Raw genomic sequence first — 18,591 nt, forward strand, 5'->3', positions numbered from 1 at the left:
CTGTCTTGGGGCTCTATGACAAGGCTGTGCAAATTCTTTACTCGACTTGTATCGAATTTTGCTTACCGCACTTTAATAATGTCATTATCATCCTACTTTGATTTCCGTGCTTTCATTTTGATTACTTGGACGTGGATATGTCTATTTATGACCCGTCATGTTGAGCTCGATTGCGCATGGACACGTAGATGAACCAATTTAGGGAATTAAAATTGAAAAGACCCCATTTCCGATAAAGGGTGGTAATTGAACTATTAGAGTAACCAAGTCCCTAGATCCAAATCTTTGGTTTGTGAAAGTAAATCGACCTCCCGCGCTTTACTTGTCTCATTACCATGTCCAAAAGGTTAGTGTTTGACTCCCGAAGAAAAAAACACATGTCATAATTAATTGAGAAAACCAAGTTGTGATCAGAAGGTTGGGGGAACACTCGCCAAGTGCAAACAGCCCCTTGCGTTTGCGCCTGCTTGGCAATGTGTCAAACTTCCTCGGGGTTTACCTCAAGAGGGTCGCTACAATTTCGATGTGCATCACATCATGCTTAGAAATGAAGATCACGTGTGGGAATAAGTAGGTTGTATCTGTAAATGCAGACCGAAAGTTAATACTGAGTTTCTCCCACTTCTAGTGAACGCTGCAAAAGTAGTTTTCGCATATCAGAATTCTAGATATAAAGGAAAGTAGTCAAGTACGTTCCTCAACTTAGTAAATGTGTTCAAATGTAGTTTCCAGACTACAAGTGGAGGAGTGGAGTAGGAGAAGTAATCAGTGAGAGATCATACCTGGTTTTAACGAAATATATCGAGGCATAGAAATCTTCATGAGATCAAAGTATATAGAGAATATCTACAAAACCTCCCCCGGGGGAGTCAGAACCAATGAATCTTGAAGAAGTGTACTCAAAGTCCAAACCATCCTGAACAAATGGATGTCCCGAGTCAGTCGCAAGAATGATTTGGAAGAAGGCATTCAGATAACTCCAACACCATCTCCGCATAAACTGTAGAAGGGATTTCAGAACGACCATACTGACAGCAACTAAGAAGAAAATAGAAACGAGAACAGAACGACAGGTTATTCTGATTGAGTTGACAAATTTTATTTGTAAAGAAACGGTCGGTGAACGAGGGAATTTAGCTGCCCTTCATGATAGATCCTCGTTCTAAATTCTAATTCTACTTCATGACCATAACTCTCATCCTTCGAACTAACAGCAGCAAGAATAAGAAAGCAGTCGAAGATAATCACCCAACGAATACAAATCAAGTATTCATATTGTTGCCATAAACAAGCGATCGAGCACAATAATAAACAGAACAAGAAAATAAATCAGACACCAAATTTACTTAGTTCGGTCAGTGGGACCCACTTCATGGGAAGACACATGATTTTACTATAGATCAAGCAATGACTCACACGGTACCTACTCCTGATAATTCTTCACGAAACAATTTTAGAATCTCACAAATGAATTGACAAATCTTACCACAAGATTTATTGGTTTCAAAACACTTGCAATATCTTCATGACGTAATTCAGAACCACGCCGCAATTGTTACGGCCAAAAGCTCATCTGCTCACTGATATGCTGAAAAACAAAAAAACCTATGTCTTATGTGTATAACATTTGGGTTCAAAATAGGAAGACTACCCATCGGCTTTCCTTTATGGCTCAAACTTGGCAGAGATTTTCAACACTCAAAAAAGATGACTTCCGGGATTTCGTGGATGAGGTGCCAATAGCTGCCGGTCAGTTTTGAGCATCGCTCATTGAGAATCCCACATCCTTTGATCCAGAGTTGTTGCAGGGAGGGAGGGAGTCCCTCCTGGGGCAAGTACCTCAGCTTCGGGCATTGAATGATCCACAAGCGCTGGAGAGAGGGAGGGAGATTGCTGGACAGTCTTTTCAGGTTCCGCATATCATGGATACCAAGTTCGAGCAGAGAGGAAGGGAACGAAAGCAGAAGATCCTCCTTCTCTCCCACTTCTCCAACGCTGCCATCGATTGACAGATATTGAAGGGATGTGAGGAGGGTAAGCCACTCTCTCACTGGCTGCTTCATATTCCTGCATCGCATTACCGTAAGTCCCTTTAGCCAGGGCGGCAATCCTCCTTTCGGGAAGTGCTTAATACTCTCACAATCTTGAATTGCCATCTCACGAAGACGTATAAGTTGATGCAACTGATTAGGTAAGGATTTTATTTTCGGACACCCATAAAGACAAAAGTACGAGATGCCAGGAGGAAGAGGAGGGAAGCATTCCAACTCCAAAGCAGGACAGTTGCCCAAGGTCAAGGAAGTGAGATGGGATAGTGTGTGCAGGCACTCCGGTAAGCTTCTCACATCCTCGCAACACCAAATATTTATCACTTGAAGCGATTGAAGACGGTCTAGATCCACAAGCGACTCCACTCCACTACAGTTCAGCATTTCAAGTTTCTTGAGGGTCGAATATAAAAATCTACCCTCGCTGATTGGAGAGGTTGGCAGGTATTTGCATCCGGAGATTGTTAATTCTTGCAAACAAGATATCATGTCACCAAGGTTATTGTTGCTATTGCTTGGTTCATCCAAATGAATACTTAATCCTCTAGGCAATGATTGCAACATCTCGCAGCGTATGATTTTTAATGATATCACTGATGCCGGAATACCAGTTTCGGGAAAGGACACAAGTTTTGGACAGTTGCGGACAGTCAAGCGTCTAAGAGAGGAGAGGGTGTGTATCTTGCTTGGGAGCTTCTCTAAATTGAAGCAATCCTCCAAGTGGATAGTCTCGAGGTTGTCAGGCAGCTCTACATTTTCTTCTCTAGCCATAAAAGATATGAATTCAGGACAACTTTTGACAAGTAAGCTCTTCAGACAAGCAAGATTTTGAATTACATCTTTGTCTTGCCACAAGTACATTAACTTTTCACAACTTTTTATCTCCAACTTCTCCAACTTGATTAAGGAGCTTGTAATCCCAAGATTCAAGCACGTAAGTTCAGCAACATCAACTATGACAAGAGCGGTTAAAAATGTCATATTTACCAAACTATTTAGCACCCCCTCGTTACAACCTCCAAAGTTTAATTCATTGAGAAATGGAAGGCTAATGATAGAGGGCGAGTCATCCATACGCGGACAGGACTTGATTACAAGCTTGATGAGGGAGCTTAGTTGGCTTGGCAATCTTCCCATCAACATAGGACAATTCCGAATGACGAGACGCTCAAGACGGGGGAATAAAACTCCTACTTCAATGCCAAAGCCATGAGACCAGTCCTCCCATAATGGCATGTCCCTGAATTCCAGAGTTCTTAAGGATGGAAAATGACTTTTAGTTCCATAAAATTCAGGACCTACTGTGCATATTGCATTTAAACCTTCGATGTACAATTCTTTCAGTGAAAATAGCTGCCCGAGTGATGGTAATGCTTTAGCCCTATGACACCCTTGTAAATATAAATGCACTATGTTAATATGTGAGGGCCTTCCTAACCATGACGGGAATTTTAGGCCACCATAGTAGGATAACGTAAGAGTTTCGAGGTTTTTAGGAGGGCAAAGAAAGTTAAGGACCTCTGCTTCTAGCTCTTCATCCTGGAAAGTTTCAAAATCTTCACTCCATTGCATGGTCAATTGCCTTATTCCCTGCTTTGTGCGTAAGCTGGCATCCTTGGCATCACTGGCTTCTCGAACCATATGCAAATCAGAGATGCACAATTCCCCTTGAAGGTTTTCCAAGTTTTTTAACTCTTTCAACCTCGACCCATTTTTTGTTCCCACTACAAACTTGGACAACATCTCAAGACCCACCAAATTACCTATATACAATGGCATTGCTCTTAGGTTCAGTGTGTCCGTAATGTCTAGAAATCTTAAATTGACCAATTTCTCCATACCTTCTGGTAATTCGATAAGGTCTTGACAGCCCTGCAACATCAAAGCCTCTAGGTTGTACAATTCAACAATCGACTTTGGAAGCGTTTCAATATCAGTATACGACAGATTAAGGTACCGTATGTGCCTTAGTTTGCCAATGCAATCTGGTACCTCACTAATGTAATAGTGACTTAATGAAAGAACCCTCAAGTACTCCAATCTTGACAACAAGTCACATAGCACTTTCTGGGACACAAAAGACCTATTATAATGTCTAGGTTGCTTCCCTAATGATATGAAGCTCCTAAGTTCCCTCATTCCATGATATATCGTGAATGTTTTTGGCACAATGTGACGACCGGAAATGAATGAGGCGTGACGAGCTAAAGATGTGCCATTTTGATCACTCCCAAACTCAAACTCCCCTGAGCTAAAATAGGTTGCACCCGCAACTAGCTTTGCCAGATCATTCACAAGATCATGCATCAAGAATCTTGATCCACTGCTATTCGACTTTTGAAATAACGATCTAGATGCTAGCTCGTTGAAATAATTCAAACCTATATTCCAACGGTTCTTTCCTTCTTTTAGCTCTAACAAGCCCTCTGCAATCCACCAGTGAATCAACTCATCTCGTTCGATTTCATAGTCCTTGAGAAATATAGCACAGTAAGCGAAACATCTCCTCAAATGGGAAGGGAGATGGAGGTAGCTAAGTTTCAAAGCCGGAAGGATCTCATTTTCTGGTAGATCCCAAATCTTGCTGTTCAATAGAGCTTCCCATTCATGAAGACTGACCTTAGAACGTAGCAGCCCAGCCAAAGTTTTCACAGCTAATGGCAACCCTTGGCATTTTTCCACTATTTTCAAACCTAATACTTTAAGATCAGGATGATGATCGAAGTTTTCGACTCCAAGAGCATGAAATGCGAATAAAGTTATACAAGCATCTTGTGACAACCCTATGAGAGTATAGGGTCGAGCCCCGACAACTGAAGCAACGAGGTGGCTACGAGTCGTGATGATGATCGTGCTTCCCTCTGCTCCCAATTGAAAAGGCTTCAAGAGGGTTATCCAGTTATCATAGCTCTCGTTCCAAACATCGTCTAAAACGACAAAAAACTTCTTCCCCGAAAGGCTTTCCTTGAGCTTATCTTGAAGCCAATTAAGACTTTTAGCTTCACAATCCAAATCTCCATTGATTGTCTCCAGGATGCTCTTTGTAATAGCATGCACGTCGAAGTCATCAGAAACGCAAGCCCATGCTTTCACCTCAAAAGAGCTGGTGACTCTAGCATCATTGTAGACTTGCTGAACCAGAACCGTCTTCCCAACACCCCCCATCCCCACTATGGAAATCACTTTTGGATTTGCACATGTTCCATCATCTTCTTCAGTCAGTAATCTGAGGATCTCCGTTTTTTCAACCTCCCTAGCAACAAAACAACGCTCAGGCAAAGGCGTAGTGGGAATTCGCCCAATCTGTCGGCCGTATGCCGATCGATTCCCATTAATCTCTCTCAAGCGCAGAGCATTTATACGAGCTATGAGCTCCTGTAATTTGCCATCCATCTTCTCTATCTCGGATCTCATTTTGTGGTTGAACATCAATTCTCCCAGGCTCAATCTGAAGCAACAACTTGGAAGAAAGGAACGCGCCTTGCTAGTGCGAGGTTCTGCCTTGGACTTGTTTTCCGTAGATTCTGTGGTAAACTCATCAAGCAAGTCATCAATGTCGTAGGCTAAGTTCCTGAGATCTTCGAGCCATGATTTCACCTCGAGATCGCCGTTCAGTTGCCTGTCCTCTGCATCATCCAGCACCCAGTTGATACTAATCAGCATCTTCTCCCATTTCTTCAGCAACTTATTGATACCCCCGCGCCGCGCAAAGTTGAGAAGCTCGCGAGAGGCCAACCTCTCAAACAGCACCTGAAGAAAGGCGCCAAGAAAGAGCTCTGTGATGGGCATGGCTTGGTTCGTGAGCGGCAGAGGATTAAACAAGAAAGTTTCTGGATCGAAACAAAGTGTACAGAGCGGAGAGGAAACAAAAGTTCTTCCGTCCTGGACAGTAGCATCAAATGATGGCGTGAATCAAAGACTTTTCAAGCACCGAAGTACTCTTTCTTTCCTGGAAGAAGCTGCCATTGTATTTCATCTCGTCTCATTTGATTTGATTTAATTTAATTTCTTTTGCCTTAGTTTTTCGGAAGCAACTTGGTCGGACGTGGGACCCAGTCTTGGCATCATTAAAGCCACCAAAGGCTCGGAATGCAAAGAATTGGGCCCGTCCCCAACCCAAACTTCTTCTCCATTATTGTTCAATCAGTTCTCTCTCACCACTCGCATCACACGGTACCCAAATGCACTCATCCACCATCATCATGCATCACATAGATCATGTGGCATCATGGTTCCATTGATGCAGCCTCATGAAACCCATTGTTTTATTAATTAAAGGAGCAGTTATTACATAATTTAATTTATGTAGACGTAGCCATTGATCATATCGGTCCCAACATTATTCCGTGTAACACAAGAGCTCAACGCATCAAAAGCTACAAAAATTACGTAGTTGATTGCTCAACAAGTGTCCACAAACACTTGATAAAAAATTCATTTTTAGAAAATGACCAAAAAGAAAAAATTGTTGCTTTTCTTCATTGATATGGTTGCTACCTTGATTTGCTCCGTGAAAGATATATTTTGCTTAAGATTAGAGGGGAAAATTGAATGGCCTTAGAACGAATTAAATTGCAGACCTTCAAGCTTCATTTTCTTTTTACCTTTTTGCTAAGCAACGATGATTATATTCATAATGAAGCTTCCTCGTTTTATTTGGTCCGCGGGGTCAAATAAAATTTGCTTACTGTTTTGTCCCAGGAAGAGAGGAGCTACCTCACTTCTATATGCCCATCGACCACTCAAATAGGTAGAATTTGATGTGTGAAAATGAATTTATTAGCGTTAAAGAAATAGCTGGATCCCTAGATCACATCTTTTTGTTGTGGCATCTTATAAAAAAAAATGACTAATGTGGAGGAGTACGCTCTTAAAATGGCTCAAGGAGATGAACTAATTAAAACGTGAGAAAGTCGGTTCGGACACAACTTAACTGCTAAATCTTAAAAAATAAAAAAAATATCATAAAATGCTCATTGGTCTCAATGTCAAACAAAATGAGGAATTTCAAGGCAACAAGTTCAGATAAGATAGACTTATGTTTAATTAGGAGAATAGTTGGAGTACCTAACTACAATATGGCACTAGCTAAATATTTAACGAGCGACAATGATTATGTTCATAATGAAGCTTCCTCGTTTTATTTGGTCCGCGCAGTAAAATAAGCTATGGAATTTCCATGCGTCGAAATCAAATAATACATGCTTATGTTTAATTAAGAGATTAGTGGGAGTACCTAACTACAATTCATCCACCAGATAAATATTTTATCCAAAGATGGACAAATCAATAAATTTAACTAATTACAAGGTTTAAGGGGTGGTTCAAGAAGTGAGTTAGCACGAGGATGCGGTTTAAGGGGTGGTTTAAGAAATGGGAGCCAGACTACAGCAAGAAATATTGTGCGAAGGAGAGGAAGAAGGAATCAAACGTCATTCTCTCTCTAAACCTCTTCACCATTCCCAGATGCAGGCCCCATGTGCAAAGCATCGAAAGGAGGGTGATGATGGCAGCACATGCGTGGAAGCCAAGAAGTCAAACTTTTATAATTTTTATATTACTTCCCTATTTTCATAGTTCTTTTTGCACAAATAATTTATTTATTACTTTCTCTCTCTCTATATAAATTACTTTTCAGTTTTCTTTGCTATTTTATTTGTAGTTTGTATGTTATTGTTGTTCTTTCGATGCTTTGCACATGGGGCCTGCAACTACAGGAATCAAACTTTTATAATTCATATATTACTTCTCTACTTTCATTGGTCTTTCGCACAAATAATTTATTTATTACTCTCTCTCTCTCCATGTATATTACTTTTCGATTTTCTTTGCTATGTTATTTATAGTTTGTATGTTATTGTTGTTCCTCGGATGCTTTGCACAAGGGGCCTTTAACTGCACATGGTAAGGAGGGTAGAGAGGCAATGACATTTGATTCCTTCTTCCTCTCCTTCGCACAGTACTACTTGTTTTTTTTTTTTTTTGGTCGAGGCACGGTATTTGTTGTCTGGCCCCTATTTCTTGAACCAGCCAAATACAGGGTGTGAAGAGGAGAAATTACAAGGTTCCTATTGAGATGCAGTCCTATTCTAAAGGGATAATAACACAATTAAAAAGAAAGCAAACGAACCCAATTAAATCACTTTCAACAATAGCGTGCTATATTAATCATTAGGATTTATCTAAGAAACACTGCTAGTATAAGTCATTATATATAGATCTTGCAAATACGATGACCGCAAGTAAGCACCCACGTTCTCAATTCCACACGTATTGAATATGTGGCCTAGGACTATAGTAAATATACCCAAGTTTCCCCAAGTTATTATAATGTGTCAATATGACCTCATGAACCCCATCACATTATCAAATAATGGAGAAGTTATTACATGAGCTTACTTTATATAGATCGAAACAATCATCACCATTAATCATATGGGTCCCAATCATAATTCTATTTAACATGACAACTCAATGTATTGAAAGCTGCAAAACTTCCTGATTGATTGCTCAACTATTCTCCAAAAGCACTTGATAACAAATCATTTTTAAATAATGGTAAAAATAAATAAATATTTGTTACTTTCTCTTCGTTATTGTCGTTGCTACCTAAATTTGCTCTTTCAAAGATACATAATGCATAAGATTAGGGTAAAGAAATCGAGTGGCCGTAGATCGAATTAAATTGTAAACCTTCAAGCTTCATTTTCTTTTTCCCTTGTTGCCAAGAAACCATTATTATATTCATAATGAAGCTTCCTCGTTTTATTTGATCCACCAGGTCAAATGAAATATGATTATTGTTTTGTCCCAGAAGGAGAGGAGCTACATAACTTCAATATGCCCACCAGCCATTTAAATAGGTAGAATTTAATACTTAATAAGTCATATCCTATTATTATAGTGCGCGAATATTTTTATCGGTAAAAAAACAGCTGGGTCCTTAGATTATAGTTTTTGCTATGGCATCATATCATAAAAAAAATGGCCAATATGGAGGATTGCACTCTTAAAATGGCATGAGGAGCTGGACTAGCTGAAGCGTAGATCTCCAAATGTTCGGGAGTTCCTCTATTCAATCTTTTTCCTTCTTCTTGTTGCTACATATATCGTTCGTACACATCTTTTCTCTGTTTCCAATGCAGGCTCATGTTTCATTGGGAGAATAGTGGGAGGACCTAACTACAGTCTGTCTAGTACGAGCATTTTGAAATAGAGATGAAATTTTTTCCATTAATTTAATCATTGGTGAGTGTCCACCATAAGTTCCCAACCAAAATTCCCAACTCATTGTGTTTTGTCCCCTAGGTCAAAATTGAAGCAGAGGCCATCCTTCTCGCCGGCAACCACGGAAAAGGTCCTGTAGCTCCCGAACATCATCAATGGAAGTGATTGCAAGTTAGCCATTGATGCTCTACTCTGCACTCTCGCGCCTTGTCCTTGAGAGATTTAGCCTCTGGTCTATGCTTTGCTCTACTCTAGATAAAGGCAGGATTAAGTGTAACCCGGTCCTCCCGTTTCTCCAACAAATAATGTTTTCTTGTATGGCTATTTAGATGATCACTGAATGACATAACTTTCTAGCAAAAAAAAAAGAAAAAAGAAAAAGGAAATGGTATATTAAGACTCATTTATTAAATTGAAGAATTATGCGAGGTTTCAAACTTTTCTTAATTGTTGCATATGACTTTTTTGTTTAACGGTCCATTTACAGTTTGTTATATCGCTTGATATATCACTCTAGTTGACTGTTTCTAACATTATCTGTCGTAGTCATCTCTACAAATGGAGAGCGTTAGCTAACATTGACCGGTGATCGATTTAATACTCTACTCCTCTATTTTTTTTCTCCATAGCTCAAGTAGTTTAGACATAAATATATTCATCGCGTTCCTAACGTGGGATAGTGCATATAAAGATCTATCATCCTTCAAACACGAAATTGAATATGAGAAAATAAAACATTAATTTATTAATACGATCAAACAGTATCATAGAAGTTAAGGTAGTCTATCTAGTGAGTTTGGAAAGGTGACTTGATAATGGGAACATCATTAAAATGTCACCATTCTTTCAAAGTTTCAATATCAAATGTTATATCTTCAAAGTCTTTATCATTTCTCAAAATTGTTACACGATGTAACGCGAGACAACAAGCAATCATTCACGGGTCGAAGACATGGAAACATCTATCTACTAGACACGAAGTCTAACAATTTGCAATGTCTCGTTTCCATAAAAGAAGAATCTGATCAGTGGCACAGAAAGCTTGGACACCTTAGTGTCAAGTTAATATCCAAAATAGCTTCAAAGAAACTTGTCAAAGGATTGCCAGAACGAAGATTCAAGAGCACACAGTTATGTTCAGCTTGTTCTAAAGGTAAATAGGTAAGAAGTTCATTTAAATCAATAAATTATGTCACCACTAACCGAGCTTTGCAGTTGCTTCATATGGACATTTTCGATCCTACTCAAACTCTAAGTCTTGGAAGTAAGAAACACTGCTTAGTTATTGTAGATGACTATTCAAGATTTACTTGGGTATTCTTTTTAGCTCATAAAAGTGAAACATTTGAATATTTCTCAAAATTTGCCAAAAAGGTACAAAATGAAAAGGGCTATACTATTTCGAGCATTAAATCTGATCATGGAAGAGAATTTGAAAATCAAAATTTTTCTTATTTCTGTGATTAAAATGGTATTCAACATGCTTTTTCCTCACCCTATACTCTGAACAAAATGGAGTCGTTGAAAGAAAGAATAGAACTTTGCAAGAAATGGCTAGAACTTTTCTATTTGAAAACAAAACTCCAGCACATTTTTGGGCTGAAGCTGTATCAACAGCTTGTTATATATCAAATAGAATTTTTCCAAGACAAATTCTTGAAAAGACCCATTATGAACTGTTCAAAGGTAAAACCACCCGCCTGGGTGGCGCTGCTGGAGCGCACACTCTTCCTCTCGCAAAAGGTTGAGTGTTCGAATCCCGGGCGCCGCAGGGTGACTTAACCAGTGGCACGTGTGTGGTGGCTAGCACGTGTCGCCCCCAGGGTTTACTCCCCGGCTGTCGGCCGTGCGGGGGTTCCCTGGGTTACCAAAAAAAAAAAACTGTTCAAAGGTAAAATTCCCAATGTCTCGTATTTTCGGATATTTGGTTGTAAATGTTTTATTCTCAAAAATCCTAATGATCGTGTTGGTAAGTTTGATGAAAAGTCAGATGAAGGAATCTTTCTTGGATATTCAACAACAAGCAAGGCTTATAGAGTATTCAATAAAAATACTCAAATGGTCAAAGAATCACTAAATGTTAAGTTTGAAGACTCAATTCGGACTCAACAAGATGATTCTGACACTGAAAATCCAACATCTGAAGAATCTGACATAGCATCTTATGAAATGACGGTAAGTGAAAATGATCAGAATCAAAGATCTGATGAAGCTCAAAAATCATCAAACCAACAAGACAATGAAGAATCATCAAATCTCAATGATGAAAATGATAAAAGATTCAACAAAAACTGGAAGCAAAAATCCAGTCATCCCAAAGAACTCATCATTGGAAATTTAGATGAAGGGATCAAAACCAGAGCAAAGGTGAAGGAAATCATAAATACGATGGCTTTAATTTGTGAAGTTAAACTAAAGAATGTCGAAGATGCCTTGAAAGATGAAAACTGGATTGAAGCCATGCAAGAGGAACTTTTACAATTCCAAATCAATCAAGTATGGGAGCTTGTTCCTAGAGCCAAAAATCATTCAGTTATTAGAACAAAATGGGTATTTCAAAATAAACCAGATGATCAAGGAAAAGTCGTCAGAAACAAAGCAAGACTTGTGGCCAAAGGATATTCACAAGAGGAAGGAATAGAGTACGATGAAATGTATGCTCCGGTGGCCAAATTAGAAGCAATAAGAATTTTACTGGCTTATGCTTGTTTTTGTGATTTTAAACTGTTTCAGATGGACGTCAAAAGCCCATTCTTGAATGGCTACATCAAAAAGGAAGTATATGTAGAACAACCTCCAAGTTTTGAAGATCCTCACAAGCCTGATCAGGTATATACTCTCAAGAAAGCATTATACGGTCTTAAACAAGCACCACGTGCTTGGTACGAAAGACTGAACAGCTTTCTGGAACAAAATGATTTCACAAAAAGTAATGTAGACACTACCTTATTCATCAAAAGGAAAGGTAAAGACATTTTAATAGTTCAAATTTATGTAGATGGTATTATTTTTGGTTCTACAGATAAAAAATTATGTAAGAATTTCTCTAAAATGATTCAAAGTGAATTCGAAATGAGCATGATGGGTGAGTTAACTTTCTTCCTTGGATTACAGGTTAAACAAATCAAAAATGGCACCTTTTTTTGTCAAGAAAAGTATGCCAGGGAAATTACGAAAAACTTTGGTTTGGTAAATTGCAAAAAGACAGAAACTCCAATGTCATATTCTTTTAAACTAGACAAGGATGAAAAAGAAAAATAGTAGATAAAAAATTATATAGAAGCATAATTGGCTCAATTTTATATTTAACTGCTGCAAGACCAGATATTCTGTTCAGTGTTTGTTTGTGTGCCATATTTCAATTAGAACCAAAAGAATCTCATCTTACTGCAGTCAAAAGGATTATCAAATATGTTGGCACCAATCCTACACTTGGATTGTAGTATCCTAAGGGATCAAATTTTACTCTTATTGGATATTCTGATGCTGATTATGCTGGTTGCAAAATAGACAGGAAGAGCACTTCTGGAACGTGTCAATTGTTAGGACACATGCTTGTTTCATGGTATTCAAAGAAGCAACAAACTGTAGCTCTTTCAACGGCAGAAGCTGAATACGTCTCACTTAGAAGTTGTTGTATTCAAATTCTTTGGATGAAATAACAATTGAGAGACTTCAACATCAGAGACTCAACTGTGGAGATCAAGTGTGACAATACCAGCGCCATCAATCTGACCAAGAATCCAATTCTGCATTCAAGAGCTAAGCATATCGATATTAAAAATCATTTCATTCGTGACCATGTTTTAAAGGGAGATATTTATGTTCAATTCATTGACACTAAAGAGCAATTAGCTGACATTTTTACAAAACCTTTAGAAAAGAAAAGTTTTGAGCTTATTAGAGATAAACTAAACATCATTAACCCACTTTATTGAGCTGTGCAATATAAAGTCTCATTGCATCTGATGACTTATTTGATCAAGCATATATTTGAAATATTTGATTTTGGTGCGCAACTCATCTTATAAAAGGTATGTATATCTCATATATTTTGAATGTAATAATTGTTTGAAATTAGTTGTCTTAATTGATACCGTTTGAGAATTATAATCCCAAAATTTTCGGAATATAATTTCCGAAATTTCCCATAACTGTCAATTGACAGTTTCCAAAAGGGGTTTTGTAAAAATCGATATATTGTACTCCTCAGTTTAAAACCTTTTTCATCTTCTCTCTCATTCTCACACTCTCTCCGAACATACATTCTACTCTCTGAAACCCTAAAGATCTCCAAACACACGTTTTACCCTAAAAGATCTCATCTTTCTCTTCGGAAACTCAAAAATCTCTTCAATGGCACCGAAATCGATTACTGAATCAAAGAAAAGAATCAAGGGTTCCAGATGATCGAACCGAATCGCAGGAATATTCACCAGAGCAGACAAAGATGGAGAAGCAGAGAAAATTGATATCTCTGACTCGAGCTCTGAGAAAGAGTCATCTGAAGGTAATAAATCTCCACGAATCCCTGTTCAAGAACGTGATCATTTTGTTATGGCAAGACGACTGATAAAAACCATTAGAGTACTTCGAGAAAATCGGAGTGACCAGAGTATTATAAATGCCGTGTATAAAACATTAGGTTTTCTATCTGAACGTGAAGTTATGGAGGAATATGAGAAGGATATAAGGCTTGGAAGATCACCTATTGCTGTCACGCCCCGTACCCCACTGGAACGCAACATCCCGTCATGGTCGATTATGGTGCAACGTTCCCAGGAAACGTCGCCGACCCAACACCCAATCAGAGATCAATCACATACGGAAGCACGTATATAAATATATATATATACACCCGTACAAATAAACACATGAGACCAAGGTAGAACAACCAGCAATCAAACAACTGTGAAAATATATATACACTAGCATTGCCATAGAAAACTTTTTACAACCTTCAACTATACAACGATAGTGAAAAGCATACACCAGCAGCTACTCGATCAAAAGTGGGGGTCCGATCACGCCGTCAGCCCCCCTATAATACCAAGCCACGTACTCCTGGGCGTGGTAGTAATCCTCCCCCACGTTCACAACAAAACCGAGTATATCTCACATAGGCTGCTCCGTCTCCACAAGGATGTACGCTAGACGACCGCTGGATATGATGCGGTATCCCAAAAAGAGGTGGTGTCCTCGGCATCCTACGGCTGGGGGTCTGAAATGTTTCGGTATACACAACCGTGAGATAAATCTCAGTAAGTTCAACCCCTAAACCTAGGCTAGGCTAGCATGCAATCTCCTGACCGGAAACAAATATTTATAATCACAACACGACAATAATCAAACCATTTTCAGACCCTGCAGGTTAGACGGATCAACATATAATAATCATGGCACATACGTAGCACGTATGATCACCCGTATGCCAATCACATGCTCATGCACTGATTCTCACACCTTCGTATGCTAGTTTATGCATGTTCATGCATGCAAATGTCGTCGACATGTCATGCGCATTTCTCCGGCCCACTGGCCCACACTGGCACACTTGCCCAATTCATTATTATTACGACTCGAGTCATTAATTTTTCACGGCCATGTGTCTAGCCTGCTTCAAAGTGCATGAGGCGCAGCAACCGATCTAGCCCAGTGTCTCTAGCCTGCTTCAAAGTGCATGAGGCGCAACACTGTTCTCCTTGCGAACCAGAGCCTGCTTCAAAGTGCATGAGGATGGTCGCCTTCCGGACGTACCGGGCATCGTCCTGCTTCAAAGTGCATGAGGACGGTATCGACCCGAAGGTCACGACCCGAAGTCCCTTAGGTGATCACACAACTCATTATTATCTGAACCCAGCGTAAAACGTTTCAGGGTATTTTAGGTGATCACATGCTCATGGCAGACACGCATTCTCGCACAACTTCATCACATGCCTCACTCTTGGCATACACAATGCGTGTCCATGTTATGCAATGTAATGCACCACGAGCACCAACATAATTCAAATACTCAATATCACAACACGTGCTCAATTGGCCCAATTAATACCGTGTGGCCTAACGTGCGATTCACAAATCAATAAGTAATTGCAAGCCAAACAGTGGCCAATCGCACACCACAATAATCAGCCACACAACAAGCGACATGGCAGTACACAATTAATCACACTTAAGTACAAATTACGTACCACCAGTCAACCCGGACATACCCGGTAATTTTCCAATGGGCTCCTAAATTGGTCATTTAATCTAATTACTCTCCCCAATAAATCCTCAATGATTCACAACAATTTTCCCGATAATAATTCCTATCAATCGGTACACAATATTTTTCACTGCCAGTACTAGCATCCCTAAATCAGTCCAGAAAAATGCACTATCAGTCCTAATCCGGGTTTAAGAATTTTACTCACTTAATCTTGGACCACGACGACGAGGAACGGCGGCCGATTACTGGTGAACAGTAGAACCGGCGGCACGTTTCCGACGACGGCGTACGGCGACGGTGTACGGACCGTACGGGGCAGCTACAGTACCACCCGTACGGACACCGTACGGACGGTGACATACGGGGACGTACGGACGTGCTGGACGTCTGGGCTTCGACGGAACGGCGATCGGAGCTCCGACGAAGCTCCGGCGATACTGTTTGCAGAACGGGAAGAGAGAAAAAGAGAGAGAGAAGGCTGTTCTGGACTAAAACCGGGGCTGTAGTAGGCCGAGGCGGGATGAGAGAGGAGGCCCCAAGGGTCTTTGTGGCGGCGGGCTGGTGGGCGGCCGGCGGCTCCGAGGTAAGTGCTTTGTTCCGGCGTGAACAGTGCAGAGAAAATGCGAAAACGGGAATCGCAGAACAAGAAACGGAGAAGAAGAAGAAATGGCACGGGGGAAATGACCGAATAGGCTGAGAGGAGAGAGAGAGGGTCTGGTCAAATAGGTCAAAGATGGTCTAAGTGGAGTCCAAGTGTCAAAATCTTGGCCATTTGGACAATTTTGCCCTTGATCCAATGGCCAAGATTAATCCATATCCAATAATTTAGGGTTAAAATGGTCATTTGTCCCTAACCAAGGGCTGACCAGACCTGAATTAAGTTAACTCACCTTGGTTAGAACCCCAAAAATTTTCTAAATTCGGAATTGTCCAAAAATGGCCTAGGGGCATTTTCGTAATTTTTCGATCCCGAACCGAAATTCCAATTTTTGCACATACATGTTCCATATGTGCGTGGCCAACATAATATGGTGTCGGAATCGCGAAATTCATCGCGCAAGCCCTCGAAAATCGACTGCAAAGTTTCGGGAATAAAATAATATTATTTTTCCAATTTTTGTCGAAATTCCAGTTTTTGTCCAAAACGACTCCCGGTATGCGTGGCCACCCAAAAATGGCATCGACCTCGAAAAATAACCTCAAACGGCCTCAAAATACAACACCGGCGCCCACAGGAGCAAAATCGTAATTTTTCACCCCCGGACCGAAATTCCAATTTTTACTCGTACTAACTCCAAATGTGTGTGGCCAGCATAGTATGACGTCAGATTTCCAAAAATAGTTTCTTAAGCCTTCGAAAATCAACATCGAAATCCGAGCCCAATTCCGTGAACAAGACTCGCTAAACTTTCAATTTCAGGGTCTCTCACTAACGGGCGGCTGTTTAGAGGTTACGCGTATCGACCTAGGGCTATCCGTATCGTAATGGTCTCGATCATTGAGAGAATGAGAAATTATCACTAGTCCCAGAGGTCACGATCCTTCGGTTCAAGTTCAGGGCTGGTTGGCCACGTGTACTTTCGGTCTTACAGAATCACCTGCGTCCCTATTGTACATCGTTGGCCTTGGCCAAACCCAATCCATTACTCTTTCCTAAGATCGGCCCACGTTGGCCCAAAATATTCCTTCAGTATCTCTCGTGATCGGTGTCCGTTTCACGATAGGGTCCCCGGTCCACGTACCGTTCTCTAGTTAGCCTTACCCCATTGGTTAGTATCCCGAGAGTGATCAGCTCTGGGCGAGACTTACTAAAATGAAATGCGAAATAATATCAGTTTTATTGATCCCGAAATTACATTGAAATTCGAGCTGTTACAATTGCTGAAAAGGGGATAGTTCTTAAAGAAACCTCTAATGTTCAGGAAACCCCTGTGACTGTAAAGAAAGGAGTTTCTCGAAAAGGAAAAGAGAAAGTAGGAGAACATTCAAATGTTGGAGAAGATGAATTCGTTGGTGAGGAGGAACAGCAGACTTTGGAGAAAAGCAAAAACATTGATACTAGGAAGGAGGATAATGATGAGAAACTATTTGTTGAGTTTGTGCCCATTTTTGGAATTCCTCCTTATGACAAGAAAAACGACAGTCTTTTTAGAAACAAAACTCATAAGATTGCTTACAATTCGCTCCTAGCCAGAGGAATAATGAATAACAGAGTTGTAGACTTTAACTACTTTGAGAATTTCAAAATCAAGATTCAGAGTCTGATTGAAAATCTTGATTTCAAAGAATGTGCTCTCTCTCTCTCTCTCATAAAGTCTACCCTGAACTCACGGCTTACTTTTATTCAAATCTGTCATTCATTTCTCCTGTTGAAATTGAGTTCTCTATTTTTCAACAAGATTACAATTTATCAGCCTTTGATCTCTCTGCCATTCTAGGAGTAAAACATGCAGAATTTCTTTTATTCCTATCACTTCAGATTTGGCATATCGATCTCTGTCTGGTGACTCATCTTTCATCAAAGGCTCCACATCTCATGTATCTCACATTCTTTTTCCTCTAAATTCCATTGTCCTCCACAAAATCATCATCAATTGTCTCAGACCCAAAAGATCTTCCAAAACTGATGTCTCTTGATATGAGGCCAAGTTGATTTGGGCAATTCAAACTACCTTTCCCATTTCTCTGTCCCATATGATTTTTCTTCAAATGTATAGAACTGTCAAGAAGAGTAAAGGTCAACTCCCTTATGGAGCTTTGATCACCGCTATCTTTGAGTATTTGAAAATCTCCATTCCTGCAAAACTCAAAGGTAAACCTCTTCAAACAATGATTGTTAGAGAACTCATGATGACTAAGATGGGATACAGGTTTGATGGTGAAAATTGGAAGGATAAGAAGGGTAAGATTATTCCTACCGAAATGATGAGTGCACAGAACAAGGGCTCTGTTAACATTTTTTATGAGTATGATGAGGAGGAATCAATTGAACCCTTAGTAAGAAAGAGGAAAGTGCAACTGACAGTCTCCAGAACTGACAGACCAGCCAAAAGAACTCAAGCCATGGCCAATGATTCTAATGAGATGGAAATATCCGATGAACAA

The 18,591-nt window shown here is 39.9% G+C and overlaps 1 protein-coding gene across 1 annotated transcript; it reads right to left on the minus strand.

Annotated features, from left to right (window-relative positions):
* Window positions 1–251: 251 nt before the first annotated feature.
* LOC115663125 (putative disease resistance RPP13-like protein 1) lies at window positions 252–6,081 on the minus strand. Its single transcript, XM_030585171.2, has 3 exons — window positions 1,487–6,081; window positions 783–916; window positions 252–634 (listed from the first exon to the last, which is right to left on the minus strand). Exon 1 carries the CDS (start codon window positions 5,835–5,837, stop codon window positions 1,692–1,694), a length of 4,146 nt encoding a protein of 1,381 aa, XP_030441031.2. The 5' UTR covers window positions 5,838–6,081; the 3' UTR covers window positions 252–634; window positions 783–916; window positions 1,487–1,691.
* Between the last annotated feature and the right edge of the window lie 12,510 nt (window positions 6,082–18,591).

Source organism: Syzygium oleosum, unplaced genomic scaffold (genome assembly GCF_021117445.2).
Source record: "Syzygium oleosum isolate NSW1041296 unplaced genomic scaffold, Sole_v2.1 Sole_v2.05, whole genome shotgun sequence".
Taxonomy (NCBI): Eukaryota; Viridiplantae; Streptophyta; class Magnoliopsida; order Myrtales; family Myrtaceae; genus Syzygium; species Syzygium oleosum.